This window comes from Panicum virgatum, chromosome 1K, assembly GCF_016808335.1.
Source record: "Panicum virgatum strain AP13 chromosome 1K, P.virgatum_v5, whole genome shotgun sequence".
Lineage (NCBI taxonomy): Eukaryota > Viridiplantae > Streptophyta > Magnoliopsida > Poales > Poaceae > Panicum > Panicum virgatum.
This window is the reverse complement of record NC_053136.1, coordinates 26,798,034-26,817,718: the sequence shown is the minus strand read 5'-3', so window position 1 is coordinate 26,817,718 and position 19,685 is coordinate 26,798,034. Positions and strand designations below refer to the sequence as shown.

The window sequence follows — 19,685 nt, the reverse complement described above, 5'->3', positions numbered from 1 at the left end:
ATGTTATACATTTTATTTTTCGGCCGAAGGTATTTTGTCTTCGATCCCTTTCCTGGGTCGACAGCTCCTTGGCTCTTTAGTGTAGATTGTACACTTTTTATTTTTCTGCCGAAGGTATTTTGGCTTCGATCCCTTTCCTAGGTCGACAGCCCCTTGGCAGTTCAGTGTAGATTGTACACTTTATTTTTTAGCCGAAGGTATTTTGTCTTCGATCCCTTTCCTGGGTCGACCACCCTTTGGCTTTTCAGTGTAGATTGTACACTTTTTATTTTTCAGCCGAAGGTATTTTGGCATCGATCCCTTTCCTGGGTCGACAGCCCCTTGGCTTTTTAGTGTAGATTGTACAATTTTTATTTTTTGGCCGAAGGTATTTTGGCTTCGATCCCTTTCTTGGGTCGATAGCCCCTTATTTTTTTAGTGTAGATTATACACTCTTTAGATAATCTGCAAAGTTTTCTATGATTGTGAACTTTGCTAACTTAGGTATTTTTAGATTTTGGTGTAAATGTGAAGGTCGATGTTTGCGACCCTGTGATCGCTTTGACATGAGACATTTGTTTGAAGGGAAAAGACTCTTTACTGCTTTAGAATTTTACAGCAGTAGCTGCCTCATTAAAAACCTTACCTCCGATGTGGAGTTCCCTTATGTGAGAACAAGAGTGCAGTCCTTGGACTCAAGAAGAAAAAAGAAAGACTAGACGGGTCTCGAAGGTCTGAGTATGCTTATATTTTTGTAACTCAGCCTTCTTATTACAAGCTAGGTTCTAGACCTAACATTTTTGATATTTTTTTTATATTGAGAGTGCAGTCCTTGGACTCAAGAAGAAAAAAGAAAGACTAGACGGGTCTCGAAGGTCTGAGTATGCTTATATTTTTGTAACTCAGCCTTCTTATTACAAGCTAGGTTCTAGACCTAACATTTTTGATATTTTTTTATATTGTCAGCATTCCATGAATGCTGCAGTTCATTTCCTTCAATGTCTGCCAAGTGGTAAGATTCTGGTCTGTTGGAGTAGAGCACCAGGTATGGCCCATCCCATTTGGACTGGAGCTTTTCGACTGTTTCAACATTCGGCTTCCTTTTGAGGACCCAATCTTTTTATTTCTCCAATTTTGTGTTTCTTTTTGGTATTGGTCTAAGTTGTCTGAAGCTTGCAAGATGTCAAGTTTAGTGAGGTCGGCTTCTAGCGAAGGTTCAATGTTGTTTTGTGTCCTGATGCCTTTGTGCTTGAGCTCCTCAGGGCTCATGGCTTCGGCCCCATAGAACAGCCTGAATGGGTAAAATTTTGTTGCCCTGCATTTGGTGGTGTTGCCCTGCATATCTCTTCAGATAACATCTAAGGAACTTGTGAGAGAAATCCTCATCCGGCACCTAAAATCCATGACCCTTGAGCTCATTGCCTGACCCCTACGAGGGAGTTCCGCCTCGGTCCGACCCTCACGAAAGGGCCCACTTATTCCATGACCACGGCTCTCCGGGAAACTGGGAGTGTCTTCGGTCAAAAGCTGGTCACGAGACGTGGCCCTGGGAAGTTAGGGACGTGACCGTCCCAAGCTCTTGTACGGAGCAGAGTGGGCGACGGGTCAACCCACGCCGTCCGGACGGAGGCGTACCCCACCCACTCCGTGTGACGCCATCAACAGTGACGAGCAGACGTGCGCTGTGTCAGGATGGGACAGGGCCATGCCCCACGGTGGAGGACGTGGCTGCCAGGTGGAAATCCTATCCCCTCATGATGCTACAGTAAGCACTGTACGGATAAGACATCCCAACGACTCAAGTCAAGATAGGTCAACATGACCCACCATAGAGTTAGTAGGCAGGGGTCGGGAGTCGCCCGACCCCCACGCGCCCTTCTTCTCTCTCTGTGTAGACTCTCACCCCTTGGGCTATAAAAGAGGGGATACGTACCCCTTGGAGGGGGATCAAAACATTCGCTTCCACATCGACACACACACACGCAACCCAGAGACTTGGGGCCCTCGCTCCCTCTCTCGCCCATTTGTAACCCCTACCGCAAACTTTGAATACAAGAGCATGGGAGCTCGAACTGGATGTAGGGACATTCCACTCGAACCAGAATAAAATCCCGTGTCTATCCTTGTATTACCATCCGTTCCTATGACGCGCACACAAATTTACTAGCCAGAGATCCGGAACACTGACAACGATAATTCTAGATCTTGTCTTATGCTAAGTTCTGAGCCTTAGGAATCCTCTTAGCCCCTTTCCTCTTCAGTAGTGTGGTGTCCTTGGATGAGTTGGAGCCTTAGATAATATACTCACGTTTCCTTATGGATATGATACTCTAGAATACTCTTGGGTGAAACTCTACGACGATATCCGAGCGCTTGTGGATATTATTTGTGATGCTACGAAACGTCAACAGGCACACTTGTTCCTAGAATCAAATGTCATCCAAAACTTGTGGAACTCGTTAGAATTAAACAAAATATAAATGGAACATAGTGTAAAGATCAATTTATTCCTAAGAAGTTGATGGTCAAAATATGAAATAATGGCCATCAACACGGGTGCATGGCAACTTATATGGGCGTGCTCAGGGATTGTTGATTAACAAACTCCATGAAGTGATCCACTCCACAGGTGTAGGAAGGTGTGAATTTTCTCAAATTAGTTATCCAACTTCTGTCCATTGATATTAAAAGTTTCTAAACAAAGCAGGATGAGGGAGTGACTGGATTATAGGAACTAGCTCAACATGTACTAGAGGAAAATCAGAACTATCACTTGCAAACTATAATCATATCAACAAATTGATGGTTGCGGCCAAGGAGACATACTTCTGGATGAGGTACTAGCCGGATTGGAACCATTAGAGTAGGCCTCCGCTCTGCACGACTGCACAACGGATGGGCGGTGGAGCATACTTGCACGGGCAACAAAAGGGGTCTCCCTAGAAGCTGCCGGGGACACCAAGACACCTACCCAGCATCGTGAACTGGGATCTACCACCACCGCCGCCTAGTAAGATTGGGGATCTGGATTCTGGATACGCATCTACGAACCGGGTGGTGCTGATGACCATTTGACTCTACCATTGGTTGATTGCAGATCGTGGTCGTGGAGTTAGCATCCAAGGGGCACGAATCCCTCGGTAGATGATGCATACATTAATATGTGACAACAAACAATTGAACAACAAATTATGATGAGTACATTAATTTGAACATATACACAACAGAGGAGTTCCGAATCCCGATCGATTTCATACTCAAACACAAATTAGGAGCCGCAGCAATGGAAATGGACGACGACAACAACAGCGGCACTACCTAGAAGCCGCCTCCACGAGGCGGTGATAGGGCTCACAGCATCCAACCCTCGTTCCGAGCAAGGACTCAGTGCTGACTGTACTTCTTGTTGTCTTCCCTCAGGGCACAGGACTTGTCCCTCCCCATGACGTGATCCCTCACCTAATTCAGCCTAGTCCACCGGTCTGCCAAGCCAGGGCATATAGGGCACCTGAAGGTGCTGTCAATGTGGCAGACAACGTGCAGAGCGGGGCTCTAGGGTACTGGAACAAGATAGCCCCGCCGGTCATCGTCGTCTGGGTCCGTCTCCGTTTGGATGTTGGAGTTGGAGTCGAACACCTCAGCATGAATGGTTACCATGAAGGACAACATCCGGGGCGCGGCAACAGCAAAGAAGCGGAACTCCGAAAAAGACACGTGAATTCAATAGGCATAGGAATGTGGAGAAAAATAGAAACGACATGTGGATCACCGACAAAAAGACACGTGGGCGAACTGATAAAGGACATGTGAAAACACAAGATAATGACACATGACCGAACACTAAAGTGACATGTGGCCTTCACTCGTCTCACCACATGGCCTTGTACCAGCTTGCCACATCGGTATCCTCTTTGCCACATGTGCTGCCCGACACGTCACATGCCAGCGAGGATGAAGAAATGTGGAGTGCCAGCATGTCTAGGCCACGTCGCTTAACGGCATTGATGGTGTGCCACGGTCAGCGCGGACGTGTACACATGGATCCGGGTGTCCTATGATATTTCAGCGACTCGTCACTGAACCAAAAACAGTGTGATAAAAGTTTGTTTGTCACAGGAAAAAATAATTTTGTTACGTTTGCGGCCATTTCGGCACGGGAAAATAAGCTTGATGCACCATTTTAACGAATTGAAATTCATCATAAATTCATCACTGAACTTTCTTTATGGTGAATTTGGGCTCTACAGTGAGGAATCCCGTTTGTCAATGAAGCTGTGATTTCCACTAGTGGGATTATGTTCACCGGGGAACATGAACCGGCAATTGATAAAAGATACGAAGTGTAACATCTCGTAATTTTTATGGAATGTTATATTCTCCAAAAATGTGAGTTTTCAAAAACTTTTTGTGTGATTGTGCAACTAGCTCGAATAACCTAAGTATTGATGCTATCTCTCTCAAAATTCCTGGAATTTAAAACCAAATAAATATAAGGATCATATTGTTAGAGTGATTTATTTGGATTTTATTTGGAGTTATCGAATCTACCATGTTTAAAATTGTTTGTTGGATTTTATCCAAATTATTTTTTAGCCTGTTTGATTGAATTGAGTGGAGTTCAAATTAATTTGAGCCAATTAATTTGAACTCAAATGCTAACAGGCCTAAAGCCTCTAACACAGCCTACACAGCATAGCCCAACACTTACCCCAACCCAAACCGCGCAGCTCGCCGAGCCGGCCCAAACCCTCTCCAGCGCGGCCCACACCTTCGATCACCCGCACTCGCCCGGCCTGTAACCCCTATTCTCGGCCTGCCTCGCTCCCCCTCTACACGGCCCAAGTGGCCCAAGCAATAGCCCAGACCACCACCCAGCCTTCACCCCCCCCCCCCCCGCCTTGAGCCACTGACAAGCCGGCCCCACTAGCTGCTTTCCCCCTCCCCTGTTCTTCTCCTCCGCACGGACGACGCCGCCGAGCCCCTCACCTACCCGCTCCACCTCGCCTTTTCCTCACTCCGCGCCAAAAGGAGGAAACGGCCTCGCCATGATGCCCGCTGCAAATTGCTCTGCCTGCCCTGCCAACCTTGTCCCCTTTTGCATAGGCGCCAAGCCCGCGCCCGCAACTCTAAACGCGAGGAGGAGAACCACGTGATGCCGCCACACGTCACAGCCCCGACGCATGCATCCCATCGACACCCTCAGCATCCAGGCCCGCCGCGAGCTCTCCACCCTAGCCGCACCGCCTATAAAGCCCCGTCCGGCCGCAGCGAAACCCTAGAGCCCCTTGTGGAATTTCTCCCCTTCAGCCGCCGCCACCAAGAAAGCAGAGAAGGGAGAGGGGAAAAAGAAAGAAGGAGGAGAGGAGCATCGGGAGAAGAAGGACGCCGCCGCCCACCGGAGCTTCGTCTAGCCGACGCCCAATCGTCTACACCACCGCTGCTGCTCTGCCTGCACGGCCTCGACCCGCCTCGGCATTGGCTCATCACAGTGCCGCCCCTTTCTCCACCAATCCGACCCGGTAGGCCACCATCCACCCTTCCCCCTTCCTAGCTTGCTGCCTTTGTGCCTTGTGCTGCCGTTGAACGTCGTAGCAAGCCCCTTAGGGACCCCCACCGTGCTCGTCTGTAGGAGCCCAACGCTGTCTCCCCTGTCCTTCGCCATGGTTGTGTTCCGCCAGCGTGCTCCGTACCAGCGTCACGAGCCTCTGCTCGTGCTCGCTGAGCCGCTGCCACAGTATCCTTGTCCCACCATCGCGACCCTGGCTTTCTAGGTGCTTGTGTGCACGCACCTGACCCGCTAGCCTGACCACGAACCGCCAGTGAGCACCACTGCCACCTCCATGCCCTTGGCCATGCCGCCATCATTGCACACCGCCGCGACTCCAAGATGCTGGGTGCCCACATGCCAAACCGTGCGCCGTCGTCGCCGCTGAGTCGGCCCGGCCACGCTGCGACCTTGGGATCCCAGGAGCTCGCGCGTGAGCACTTTCGCGGACCAACCTGGCCGCTTGAACCTCGCCCCCACAATGCCTTGGTCTCACCGCGGCTTTGTTCGCCGTGCGCACCATGCGACGTCGTGGCAGGCGCACGCGCACGCGCACACTGGCCAGGCCTTTGGCCTTGGCACACCACCATGCGTCGCGGCCTTGCCGCTATCGTGCCTTGCTCCAACCACCCGTGCACCGTCACCACGTCTGCTGGAGACGCGCTCGCCCGCAACGTTACGTCACAGCGAGCCGAGCCTTGCTCTGTTATGCTCCACCTTGGCCTGCCCTTCCTCGCCGCCGCATCACCGACCTCGCCATGCCTCGCCGCCGGGAACCCACATGCCGAACCCTCACCGCAGGAGAACCATCATCGTTTGGGCCTGACCCCGCCTTGCCTCGCTTTGCCCTTGCCCTGCGCGCACACCGTCCAGGCCGCCGCCGCCGAGGCCTTGCTTGTCGCGTGCACAGCACACACGCACTCGCACGTGCCCGCCGTTGCTAATGCTGCCGTCGCCACCTGGAAGCCCCGTCGCCGACTCCGCCAGAAGGACGCACCGCCACAGAGCCCTCGCCGTCGCCGTCGCTGTTGGAAGTCTCCGCCGCCGGACCTCGTCTCTGCCCCATTTTGCTCCGCAAGGCCGGACACACACACGCACACATGAGCACGAGGCCACACTAGATCGCCCAGCCATAGCAGATCCCGTCGAGTATGACAACCGGGCCCCAGACGTTAGTGGGAGGAAGAGGTGCTGCCACAAGGGATCGAGACATCAGCGAGAGAAGAGGAGGAGGAAAGAGAAGAAAAGAAGAAAGAAAAGAAGAAGGATCAGCTGGGCCGCCATATTTTCTGTAAGCCCAGTACGCCGACCCAGTAAGCCGTGGTCCGAGCTGGCCTGATAAGCCTTGAGCCGCAACCCTGAGCCGAGCCAAGTGGGCCAACAAGCCGGCCTGCTTACACCTTGAGCCCGTTACAGCCTTTCCCCCTTTTCCTTTTTCTTTAACCAGACCTGACGTGTGGGCCCCGCCCATCAGCGACACAGCGCCGCTGACACGTAGGCCCAGCTGACCCGTTTGGACGTGGACCCATTGACCATTGACTTGGTCAACATTAACCAAGTCAACCCTGACGTCATAATGACGTCAGCTTCTGCTGACCCGTGCTGACGTCATGCCGACATCAGCATGACACATGGCATGCCCTGAGGCTGCCACGTGGATGATTGTGTGATTTTCTTTTTCCGAAAACCTTTTATTAATTCCAGAATTTTGTTTAAGCTTCAAAAATTCATAATAAATCAACCGGAACTTCAAAAATTATGAAACCAGTTTCTTAATTCTTCTAAAATCATGATCTACGCGTTAGAGTAAGTTTTGTTGTGAGTTGGATCTTATATGGGTAGTTTTGTGCATTTTTGCACTTTGTCCCCTATAGTAATTTGTAATTACGAATGGGTCCTGCTGCTGAAGAGAAGACCGACGACCAGGACTACCAGGAGACCCAGGAGTTCTACGAGGAGCATCCAGGTTCACGCCCATCTACAACTTGAATACCTATTAGGCATTGCTTGCTAGAATTGTTGTTGCTCTACTTTTGTGTATGTGAGATAAGCCTGCACGGCCTACTTATTTACCTTATTCCTTGTATCCTATGACTCCTTGATGTATTCTTGAATGCTTTGGCTACTATGAGAGTGAATGGGTATGGGATTCCATGATATGATAGTCTTGCATGCATGAGACCCACTTTGTGAGGAGCTAGAGATAGGGCTTTTAACGGGGGCAAGCTACTTGCCGGGAATGTGTATTGGGCACATTCTGGGGAGCACCTGTGGCGGGTGCAGGAAGAGAAGGAGGGGCGATACCTGTTATGGGTGCCCAAGGAGAGGTGAGACCTATTATGGGTGCCTTTGGTGGGCCACTGTGGAGGACTGCGTGATGAGAGCTTGCCCCGGCTCTTATGGACATATGTGGTATCCGAGATTTGTAGGACTTTTCGTGCACTCCACTTACCCACTGTGATGGTGGATCCAGTCCGATCTAGCTATGCGCATCACCAGACCTGCTAGGAGTAGGGTAGTGCGTGGGAGGCCTAATGCGGGAGGAGCATGGGCGCTTGGTAGAACTCCAGATGGCAGGTGGAGGGCAACACAACTCCAGGGCGCCCCAACCACGAGGGGGTTGCATCCCAACCTGGGGGGACAGGAATGGTGCTGTAGTGGTTAGTCTCGTTCTGGTGCTTCGGAGTCAGTTGGAGTAGCTTGCCGGCTAGTTTCGGGGCGAGTGGGTATAGGTGCGCAACCCCTGCAGGGTGAAATCTATACGTATAGCCGCGTACTCGGACATGTACATCTCATACTCTTTTGTTACTTTATTTAGAGTAGTAAACCTAGATTTCTACCTCCCTCTAGTCCACTTTTCCCTGTGGAGTCAGATGAGGTGCTGGGGGAGAGAGTTCCTGCACCGACCTGGGATGTGTGAGAGACATGATTATGGAAATATATATATATATATATATATATGTTCTTGTATAGGGAACCTCAGCCTACCATTGGCTAATTTTTATACCTTTGCATCCACTCAAAGCTTGCATATGGATGGTGACGCGAACCTATCCCGTCCTTGATGATAGTTTGGTAAGATGCAAGATCCGATCAGGAGTTCGACGCCAACACTGACAGGTGGTACGACTGAAGCTTAGAAGCCCGTGCTACGCTCAAGTGCTGCCTGTGGAGATGAAGTTTGAGGTGAAGGATGGCCTGAAGACCAGTTACCGCTACCATTTTCTGTTTGTTCCAATTTAGCCCAAGGGGCTTGTAATAAATTTGTGCTGCAAATCCTCTAGATTTTGTAATAATTAAATCCATGTTTGAACCTTTTTAAGTGAGTATGAACTGATTTACTGCCTGAAATGAGTTCTGTATGTAATAGCTACTGATTCAGGGACTATCACAACGATACAGGGATTTGAGTTTCTTTCAAAAACCCGGGTCGGTCTCTAAAGGGGGTGAGTATGTGACACCCCGGCCCAGGGCTTAATAGGATACTCATACCGACAAGTTGCAACTTCTTTTCCGAAAGCTGGTATCCAAAAAACTCCGAAGTTAAGCGTGCTTGGCCCAGAGCAATTTGGAGATGGGTGACCGACCAAAAAGTTATTCTCGGGTGCCCACATGTGAGGACAAAATGTATAGAAAAGACATGTGTTGGTCTGTGAGGATAGTCTGTGTCCTAATTAAGCTGCCAGATGTAAGCGGGCCCGGCCTTGAGGAGACGGGACATTACAAAATGGTATCAGAGCCGACTCTCGCGGATTTACGGGCACGTACGGGCGTAAGTGCGCGGGCATGAGCACGGTCGCGTGGGGGCGCAGATGTCACCAGCATGTGGACGGACGCGTGGCGGGTCAGTGTGCGGGCATCTGGGATGCGCTGTTGGCACTGGACGCACGGACGTGGCACAGGGACCGTTGACACTGGACGCACGGGCGTGGCACATGGGCTGTTCGTACTAGACATACGGAGCGTGGCCAAGAGAGGGCGTTCCTAACTTGGGATTGACCAACGAGGATGTCGGTCTCTAAAGGGGGTGAGTATGTGACACCCTGGCCCAGGACTTTATAGAATTAATAGGATACTCATACCGACAAGTTGCAACTTCTTTTCCGGAAGCCGGTCTCCAAAGAACTCCGAGGTTAAGCGTGCTTGACCCGGAGCAATTTGGGGATGGGTGACCGATCGGGAAGTTATTTCCGGGTGCGCACGAGTGAGGACAAAGTGTGCAGAAAAGACATGTGTTGGTCTATGAGGTTAGTATGTGTCCTAGTTAAGTTGTCAGATGTAAGCGGGACGTTACACGAAGGTCTTCCACAGTGGGAGGCTCAACACCTTTTTGTCTGCTCCAGTAGCGTTTGTGATGGGACCTTCGACAGTGGGAGGCTCAACACCTTTTTGTCTGCTCCAGTAGCGTTTGTGATGGGGAATAGATGAAAAATATATATTCAATATATATACGATTAATTTAGTATGTATAATTATTTATATTAAGAAACATATTCCATATTGATTACTAGCTACAACATCCAACTGCGAACTAGCGTGATAGTTCGAGCGTCTTTACAAATAGCGGTAAATATATTCAAAAAATTCAAATTCAAATCGGTGAATTATTGTAGTAGGTTGGATCTTTCCATGGTCTGATCAGGCCACAACCTGCCACTGGAAATACTAGGGTCGGGTGAGCCCATAGTCTACCCTTGAAAATACAATTTTCAGGCTTGGGTCATGGGATGGATTTCCCCTTGGAAATGGATTTTTGGGGCAAGTGGGTTACCAGCCTTTCCAAACATTATTTGTAGCTGTGAGAAGCATGAGGCGGGCCGGTATCACTCCTGCCCCTATAAATAGGTTTTCACCTGCTCTTAAAAACCTTTTTCGTAGTAGTGAAACTATAGTGAGAGGAGCTCCATTGATTGTTGCAGTATAAAAGGTTCTCCGTTGCTTTTAGAAAAATCATCTAGTTCTCTCCATATGCTTTTCCGAAACATATAGTACAACCACTCGCTCGTATACACAAAAAGACGTTCGCCTGTATGAACGCCACAAGAATCCCATGCATATATAATTCTTCGAGAACCTTTGACATCGATGACATCACTATAGAGAATAAATTAATCATAAATATAATTTATAGCACATATATTTTTATGGCCTATACTTTTTTTAGTGGAGGACACACATTGATACCTGGTCCACTGAAAACCGATTCAACAAGAGTCAGTTTTGGTACCATGTATGGCACACATAGCCAATATTGTGAAACGAACGTCACACCACCTATGCATACTAGAACGAAATGCAAAATTTTCTCTTATCAACTGTACACATAGGCAATCTTGTGAAGCAAACGTCACAGTACCACCTTAGTACAAGCTCCCTCGGTTCTCTTTTATTTGACGTTACTTAACTCAAATTTGTGATAACCAGCGTCATATAAAACAAAACAGAGGGCGTATTAGAAATCGACCACTTCCCTAACTAGACCACTTCACAATTAGTAGTATCCTAAGAGTGCTCCAACAATAGAGTCAGCTAATACTGGCAAAAAGATTATCCATACATGTCACCTAGCTATAAATAATACTCCCTCTATTACAAATTGTAGGTCGTTTTAGCAAATCTAGATGCATAATTTTTGCTAAGCATCTAGATATAGTGTTTATCTATGTGCATAACAAAATCTATGTATTTAGATTTATCAAAACAACTAAAAATTTAGAATGGAGGGAGTATTTAATTTCAGAGGCAGTTGTTGGCCCACCTATGTGCAAATGGCCTGAGTGCTAATTGTGTGGCTAATTTCCTCATAGGTACCTCACGTGGATTGTTGAAGACGAAGAGGATCTAGACAACATGGGTGGTGAAGTATTCTCGGAAGAAATTGACTCGTGGGCTCGTGGCCAATGCCCACCACTAAAATTCACAATGAAATAACCATTGTCCGTCGAACATCAAAATAGTTAACAGCTGCTCCCTGGTGCTCGCACCACCGCGCTCTGCGGGTACGGCAGGGACGCGTGTCGCCACGCCGCGCGTCCCGCCTGCCGCGGCGCGGGTGCGAGCGCGCGCTCCGCGCGGTGCCAGCGGCCGCGTAAGCGCCCGGGCTCGCTGACCGGTGGGCCAGCCGTTGGGTGGAGCCCGCTTGGCAGCGGCAGCGCCTTGCCGCGGCGCGTGCAGCGCAGGGCGGACCCTGGCTCTTTTACAATCCCCCCTCCCGCAGCCCCAACCCTAACCCCCTCTCCTCCCTGGCCCCCCGCCGCCCTCTCCCACCTCTCCTGCTCCCCGCCGCCGCCGCCCCTCTCCTCCTCGGCTCCCCTCCCCGCCCCTCACTCCTTCGCGCGGCACGGGCTGACGTGGATCTGGCGAGTCGCGGCCTACCTCCCGTGGCTGCTCGTCGGTGAGCGCGTTCTCGAAGGCCTCCTCCTCCAACTCCTCCTCCTGCTGCTGCTCCGCCCTCGGCGCCTCCCCGCCGGCCGTGGTCCCCGCTTGCTCCTCGGGAGCCGAAGGCGGCGAGGCTCGCGCAGCCTTCCCGGCAGTGCTCTCCTCCTCCTCCGCCCTCGGCGCCTCCCCGCCTGTCGCGGCCCCGCTGCTCCTCTGGCATCGGCGGCGATGAGGCTCGCGCTGCCTCCCCGACGGTGCTCTCCTCCTCCTCGGGAACCGACGGGAGGGGCGCGTCGCCTTCTCGGGCTCTGGCTTCGACTCGGCGCTGTGCCGCTGCAACTGGGCCGCCCGTGCCGCCGCCATGCTAGGCGAGCGCAAGCGTGAGCGTGGCGGCGCCGAGGTGCCAGCACCGTGGAGGAGGGTCTACGCCGAGGTCCCCAGGCTAGGCACCCTGTCCGCGTGCCGCGCCCCCGTGAGGGGGGCGTCGCCTCGACCCCCGCGCGTCGCACTCTCAACCTCGTCGCTGGATAGCTCGTGCTCTTTGACGGCGGCTGCAAGGGAGGTACTTCCATCCAAATGATTTCACCACTTCGTTCTTGTTAGATAATTTGGTTCTAAGGTCGAAACGGTGAGTGCTTTGTGCGTGCTCTATGAATCAATTCACTAGGAGAAATTCGACCACTGGGGCAGAGTACTAGGATGGGCATGATGAACTGCAGTTGATTTGGTTGTGGTTACTTATATTCTGCAAACTATATGCAGAATCTTTGTATATGATGCTGCTGCATGTGTTTAGTTCATGCTTTAATTTGCTTCATTCGTTTTTCCTTCTTAAGAAAATGGCATGGGATCTGTTCAGACAAAGTACAATGCAACATGTAGTACTGAATCTTACACTGGTGTCACCTAAAAAAATGCTTCATCAATTATGAAGCTCACACAGTTCTGATAGTTGTGGTAGACTTGCCAATTGTTTAGAGAGCCTTCATGCAACATATCATGTATCCTGTTACTTAACCACTTGGGATACGAGGCTCTGCACTGGTATCCATTTTCGAACATAATTTATCTATATTTTGACAATTATTCCTGCATATGCCAAATAAGACCTTGTCGGTGCTCCTTTTCAGACGTGCTTAGTATATCATTCTAATGAATCTTTCTGCATACCAGGCTTTCAGTTTTGGGTCATGCAAACTGATTTGGTCATGTAATAACTGTTAGTCTCCCAAAATTTCAGTTCACATATACACATGACTGAATGAATTAGCGTCAATGTAGCTGATAGCTGACTCCAACTCTTGGAAATTGGAACCCTGATATGTAGGGATAGGTGGGAATATGAACAAATTATTTTGTGCCAAATTCTTATAAAACGGTATGCATGCTGGAGTTTTTGTGTTAGCTACTAAAATTATAATCATGGTTCATCTTCTTATTTGCTTATAGATTTATAGATCTGCATTTACATGCTATATACATAGTATAGTTTCAGAAATAGTGCAAGCTAAACCCTGCATTTCAGTAGTACATGAATGGATGGAAATCAGCCATACAGAATTTTCAGTTTTAATATGCATGGAGATTTTCATATGATTGTTTTAAACAATCAGCCATACAGATAATTGTGAGGATGAGTTGGGTTTAGTTGTAATTTTCGTATGGCTGATAATTCATCTTATGGGTTAAATAACATATAGTATGATTGTTTAATTGTCATTTTTTTGTCTTGAGTTTCAGTGAGATAGTTGTCATTAATTATACATACTCATTTCAATTCACTTATCTGTGCTGTTTTCTGCATATACTTTTCTCAAAGTTTGAAGATAAAGATAAATTGCTTATGCAGTATGAACTGCAAAGTAGATAGCTTGTTCCTTCAGTTTTGTCTATGAGTTCATTGCTCTGACATTCTGCCATTTAACACGAAAGGAGAAGACTACTCTGTCTGAACTCGAGAAAACATTTTCAGAGAAGATAGCAAATGCAGAAGAATGTCCAAAGATGGAGCAGGTATATGTTAGAGCATGCATTTTCATCTTTTCTTTGAAAGATCATTTGCAACTTAAATATCTGGTTGCTTATGCCATTCACATGTCCCATAACTGAAACTAAACTTGCATAATGAAATAACCATAATTAATTCACCATCGCTGCGTTCATGTTTCACAGGATGACAAATCGATCCACATCCTTCGCAAGTCCATCGGCTCATTTCTGGGTGGTGACGCTGATGATCAATTTGGTCAAGATGATGACTGAAGCTGCTATCACCTAATGGGTTCTTTGAGATCTATGTGGATAATATGTTATTGGAGAGATATATCAGTGCATAAGGAGGCAAAGTCGGAGTTGATATGTTGACTGCACAGCTCACGTGTTTAGTTTTCACTGGCTCGAGCTATGTTGTTCTGAAGCATGACTTCTCATCAGTTTGTTTGCCACAAGTGAATTTGACAATGGCCAAAGGGATTTCAAGTTTGTCTGCCTTAAGTGAATTTGACAATGGCCAATGAACAGTATTTATTTTTAATTTACTTGTGTGGTTCCTTAATAGGATGGTAAATTGCCAATAGAAGCAGCTGCATCCAGAGGATGGATGGTATGCGTTGAGATTCTTTTGCCTGTAACAAATTCTTTGGAGAAATTTACAAACTTGAGCATTCCTTGAATGCTTAAACAAGAAGTGTGCATTCCTGCTCTCCAATGTTTGTTTAATTCTGTTGCTGAATTTGATTGTTGAAATGGTAGGGCTGGATTGATTGTGAAATGGTAGGGCTGGATTTGATTGTTGAAATGGTAGGGCTGCTCTCCAATGTCTATTTAATCCTACTGCTGGATTTAATTGTTGATGAAATTATAGGGTGCGCATCGCGCGCGCCGAATGTTCTAGTATATATAATCCGCACACACAATTCTCCGCGGTCGTCGGCCTCCACTGCCGAAGATTCACGTTCCTCTTGCACCTGTTGATTGGGGGAGGCCCCACATCCTGCACTCCACCAGAGAAGACCCACCACTCACACTGCACCGCACAGCATACCCCCCGGGGGCCCACCAGTTTCAGCTAATCAGGAAGGTGAGCACTGTTTTCTTTTCCATTCCCGGCCCTACTAACAGGAGCACGCTGTCGATCTGCGTCCCTCTCATCTCCCTCTTTGTACTGGCCGGCACTAGTACATATGTGATGCCAACCTGCCTTACTGTTCGTCCTCCTCACAGCAAATTCCACACACGGTCACGAGACATGTCCGGCGTGTGGGTGTTCAAGGACGGCCTCGTCCGCCGCGTGGAGAACCCCGGCCAGGACGATGAAGGGTCGTCGGCCGGCAGCGGCGGGCGGCGCAAGGTGCTGGTGCACGTCCCCAGCGGCGAGGTGGTGACGTCGTACGAGGTGCTGGAGCGGCGGCTGCGGGAGCTCGGGTGGGAGCGCTACGTGAACGACCCGTGCCTGCTGCTCTTCCACCAGCGCTCCACCGTCCACCTCATCTCCGTGCCCCGGGACTTCTCCAGGTTTAGGCTCGTGCACATGTACGACATCGTCGTCAAGACCCCGCAACGTCTTCGAGGTGCGCGACGCTGCTAATTAGCTATAGCTCTCGGTCCAGGCCGGCAGGGGTCGGGCTCTGGTGGCAGCAAATAAACGTGTTCATGGCCTTTATATATATATAGACACACACACACACATAGATATATATATGTGACTGCTCTAACCTCTTTATCGATCTGGAATAATGGGGGGGGGGGGGGGGATGCCCGCACACGCAGAACTGGTACGTGCATGCTTTGAATTCTTTGCAGATATTCTGGCAAAGAGAAAGAGGATCGACGGGTAGAGTTGAGTATTTTATTGATATATATGCACATGATGTTTACTGGGACAGGGGACCTGTAGACAGATATATTAGTTTGTATTATTTTTACGGTTTGCCAAAAAAGTGTATTGGAAGAGTTGAATGAAAATTATTGTATTGACATGCTGGTTTTTCTTTCTTATAAATTCATGATCTTCGATTGATGAGCTACTGATGAGAAGCCAGAGCGTTAACTTCGTGGGAACTCGATCAGGACCAATAAGTGATGTATGTGAATGAACGAAGGTTAGATATTATTTCTGGTTCTCATTTTAGAAATATATGGAATGAACTCTCATCATGAACTTCAATTTACTTTTTTATATCGTATATATATGTGCTTGTATAAATAGTTTTCATGCATTCATTAAAATAAACATTTATTTTCATGTACTCATAAGTAATAAAGCTATATGCGATTTTCCCATTTTTCTTGTTTCTATTTTATCAGATGTCTCTAAAGAGGCGCAATTTTTCACAATTTACAAAGTACCCTTGGCATTACATTGGCATCATAACCTTTATTTTGAGGCTTAGATCTTTTTTTAGCTCTATGTTTGTATGTCCTCTGCAAAATTTTGATGACACCATCAAATCAGTTATGTAAAACTTGGCACGTTCGGTAAATTTTATTATATTTTAGTTGATCCTTTGGATATATACACACAACACCTCATTTAGAAACATGGTCAAAAAAAGCAAAATATGTAACAGTAGTATGCACAAACTGGGACCCCCTAGCTAGTTTGTGAAAAAAATCCAATTAAATAGCTACTATTGTAAAATTAACTATAGCAAAGCTCTCCACTGAATTGTGTATTTTAATTAATGATTATGAAAGTTCCTTTAATTTTGAGCCATATGGATGCTAAGGCAAATTTCTCTTTAGCAAAAAGAAAGACAAATGTTAATTAGATCATTGCACGTGTATTTTTTTTGATCCATTCTAAACTTTAAACATTTAACCCACTGTCCTTCCCATGGGATAAATGCTATCTATATGAAAATGTTTCATTATTAAGATCAGTTTTTAATCTATATGTATATATATATAGGTTTACCATCACGAAACAAGCTTTTCCTAAGAACCTAGCTAACTTTTGCTCCATGACACATGATCAAAAGAACATCAGAAAGTAGATTCTGACAAAGTTTTGCCTTTGTTGCAACAAGTTGGCACGCATCTATATTCCTTGTTTAAAGTAGAAACTGCCTGGGAGACGATACCATCCGAAACAGAGGGAAGAGACAAAAAAAAACCGTTGCAATTTGGGGGGGGGGGGGGGGGGCACGAGCTGGAAACAAAGGAGGCAAAAGTACTTTTCATTTCGATTCCAGGGGGCTTGAAAGAATATATGTCATACCTTAAAATATAAGAGGGATATTGAAGACATAAGTGCAACATAACGGAATTCAAAGAAATATATCCTCAATCTGTAATCTCACCTGATTGGGATCATCCATGGAACGCAATAGTAGTAGAATTATTCATTTTGAAACCCAATAAATGATATTATTGTGATGCCAAATATTCATTTGGAAAAATACATTATGAATTTTTCATTAATACTTTTCATGCAGTGTGTGATCAATTTCGTATTAAATCTTCTTAACGTACAAAAATAACCATGAATAATTCTTCATGTGTTTTTTAACATAAATTAAAGCATCATGTTCTCTATCCATGGACAAAATTTGAACTTATAATTCAATTTGTACACTGAGAAAAAAAAAGAGAATCATTAGAGGGTAGATTAGAGCAATTGGAATTGTTCGGACAGTGAATTGGTGAAAAGAGTAAAATAAACTTTTTTCCCTAATAATAATGATTGTTACCCTTGGTGTCAATGGCTCTGGTAGAATGAAGTCTCAACTAATGCAAATCTTGAACACAAAATCATGTTTCTGGACTAATTTTCTTTGGGTAATATATATGTGTTACCAATGCAAATTAATATGTGAGTATATGATGCTTGTTTCCATTATCAGATGAACTATTTTCCCGAGTTCTTTTTGAAAGGGCGGCAGAACACCTCAGTGCATTCTCTTCTCGACGAAATACACCCACCAGGGAGTCCTGGTGAGATTCCAACCTTTTCAATTTTCACGAAAGCCACAGTATTTTTTTTTTGAAAGGGCGGCAGAACACCTCAGTGCATTCTCTTCTCGACGAAGTACACCCACCAGGGAGTCCTGGCGAGATTCCAACCATTTCAATTTTCACGAAAGCCACAGTATTTTTTGCACACTACGTGGCCGGCAGGATTCGAACCCACGACCTCCCCCACATGTAACCTTGTTTACCATTGCACCACGCACTCATTTGTGTCTATACTCCATTTTCTTTCACCACATATTATACTAAACCGATGTAAATTGTTTGTTTGAGGCCCTAAATAAATTTAAATTAAGAAGTTGTCAATTACAAAGTTTCATAACTTTTCGAGATCTACAACTTTCATTTTGGCAATTTATCCATCGGAGCTTATTTATGATATTTGAATTTCACTTTGTTGTGAGCTAGATCAGGGGCACACGGCAAAGTCTGGTCATTTGCCATGTGCCTTGATCTGGCACACGACAAAGCCTCTTTTTTCATTTTTCTTGTTTCCTTCTTCTTTTTTGTTCTTCTAAATTGATTACGATGCACTTTGAATATACTTTGTCAAATTCACTCAACTATGTGTATTTAATTTTTCTACTCATATTATTCCATTTTATATAGTTATATATCAAATTCAATTTATATGAATTTTGTAATTGCACTTAATACATTAAAATTATCAAATGGTTACACGAAACAATTTATATTTTCTGTTGGCTATAAAAAAATTTAAAAGTCAAACCCAAATTTGATGGTCACTACTTTCACTCAAAACCTAACCGCATTCTATTTAACTCTATAATTTTCTTCACATATGTTTTCATTTGTAAGCATCGTACGTGACAAAATTGCGAAACCCACTCAAATTTTTACCACAGCCTCCACATATGATATCATGAGAAATTGACAAATCTCATAATTTTCAGACTTCAATTGTTTTTAAAAAAATTTAAAATCATTTGAACACACGTTTGTGGTTGTATTTCTTGGATAAGATGTTCAAAATTTCTCTTCATTTGATAGGTAAGGCCTCTCAAACTACGTTAAATAACATGAATATTATTTTCCACTCATTTTATTCTATTATTTGAATCACTTGTGGTTCAAATTTGATTTGATTCCAAAAATTGCTTGAAATACAATTTATTAGGAAAATATAATAAATAAATATAAAAATATACCAAATTTTAACACGGAGTACCACATGTTGTATGCGAAGAGTAGAAAAAATTTGAAGGTGAGAAAACAAAAAAAATTATTACTTTTCTGTATGCCAAAATAAAGCACGCGGCAAGAAAAGTATTTCTGTGTCGTGTGCTAAAAAAACATACAACAAAGCATGTATTTGCGGTGTGTTATATCTTTGCCATGTGTGCACACAGCAAAGAGATTATTTGCCACGTGCCCGATATATAGAAAGCAAACTACTGAGCACACGACAAATATCTTGATTCCGGTAGTGATAATTGCCTTGCTTGAGAACCAGCTGACATTCTTGCTCCGGCCAGCTTGAAATCGAGCTAAATTATATTTCATGCAAAAATTACTTAAGTATGTATAGACACCGGGCATACCCCCCACCTTTTTCGTTTCCATTTTCAGCTGCCATTTTATTGTTATTTGACAATTTTTTTTGATGAAATGTTATTTGACAATTAATTTCCAATTATGGACTAATTAGGCTTAAAAATTATTCATCTCATATGAAACAGTTATATTGTATAATTAGTTATTTTTTCAACTGCATTTAATACTCCATGCATGTGTCCGAAAATTCGATATATGACAGGTACTGTAGAAAACTTTTTGGAAACTAAACATGGCC

The 19,685-nt window shown here is 46.0% G+C and overlaps 1 protein-coding gene and 1 pseudogene across 1 annotated transcript; both read left to right on the top strand.

Annotated features, from left to right (window-relative positions):
• Nucleotides 1-11,752: 11,752 nt before the first annotated feature.
• On the top strand, nt 11,753-14,609 carry LOC120700354. Its single transcript, XM_039984575.1, has 3 exons — nt 11,753-12,464; nt 13,835-13,915; nt 14,075-14,609. Exons 1-3 carry the CDS (start codon nt 12,264-12,266, stop codon nt 14,162-14,164), a joined length of 372 nt encoding a protein of 123 aa, XP_039840509.1. The 5' UTR covers nt 11,753-12,263; the 3' UTR covers nt 14,165-14,609.
• Nucleotides 14,610-15,106: 497 nt separating this feature from the next.
• LOC120651884 lies at nt 15,107-15,598 on the top strand (annotated as a pseudogene).
• The last annotated feature ends 4,087 nt before the right edge of the window (nt 15,599-19,685 follow it).

Bases quoted from the DNA above. Each gene is read 5' to 3' on its own strand.
- LOC120700354 (XM_039984575.1), top strand. From the start codon at position 12,264: ATGCTAGGCGAGCGCAAGCGTGAGCGTGGCGGCGCCGAGGTGCCAGCA. The intron at 12,465-13,834 runs GTACTTCCATCC...TTAACACGAAAG, and splicing joins TGACGGCGGCTGCAAGGGAG to GAGAAGACTACTCTGTCTGA. The intron at 13,916-14,074 runs GTATATGTTAGA...CATGTTTCACAG, and splicing joins AATGTCCAAAGATGGAGCAG to GATGACAAATCGATCCACAT.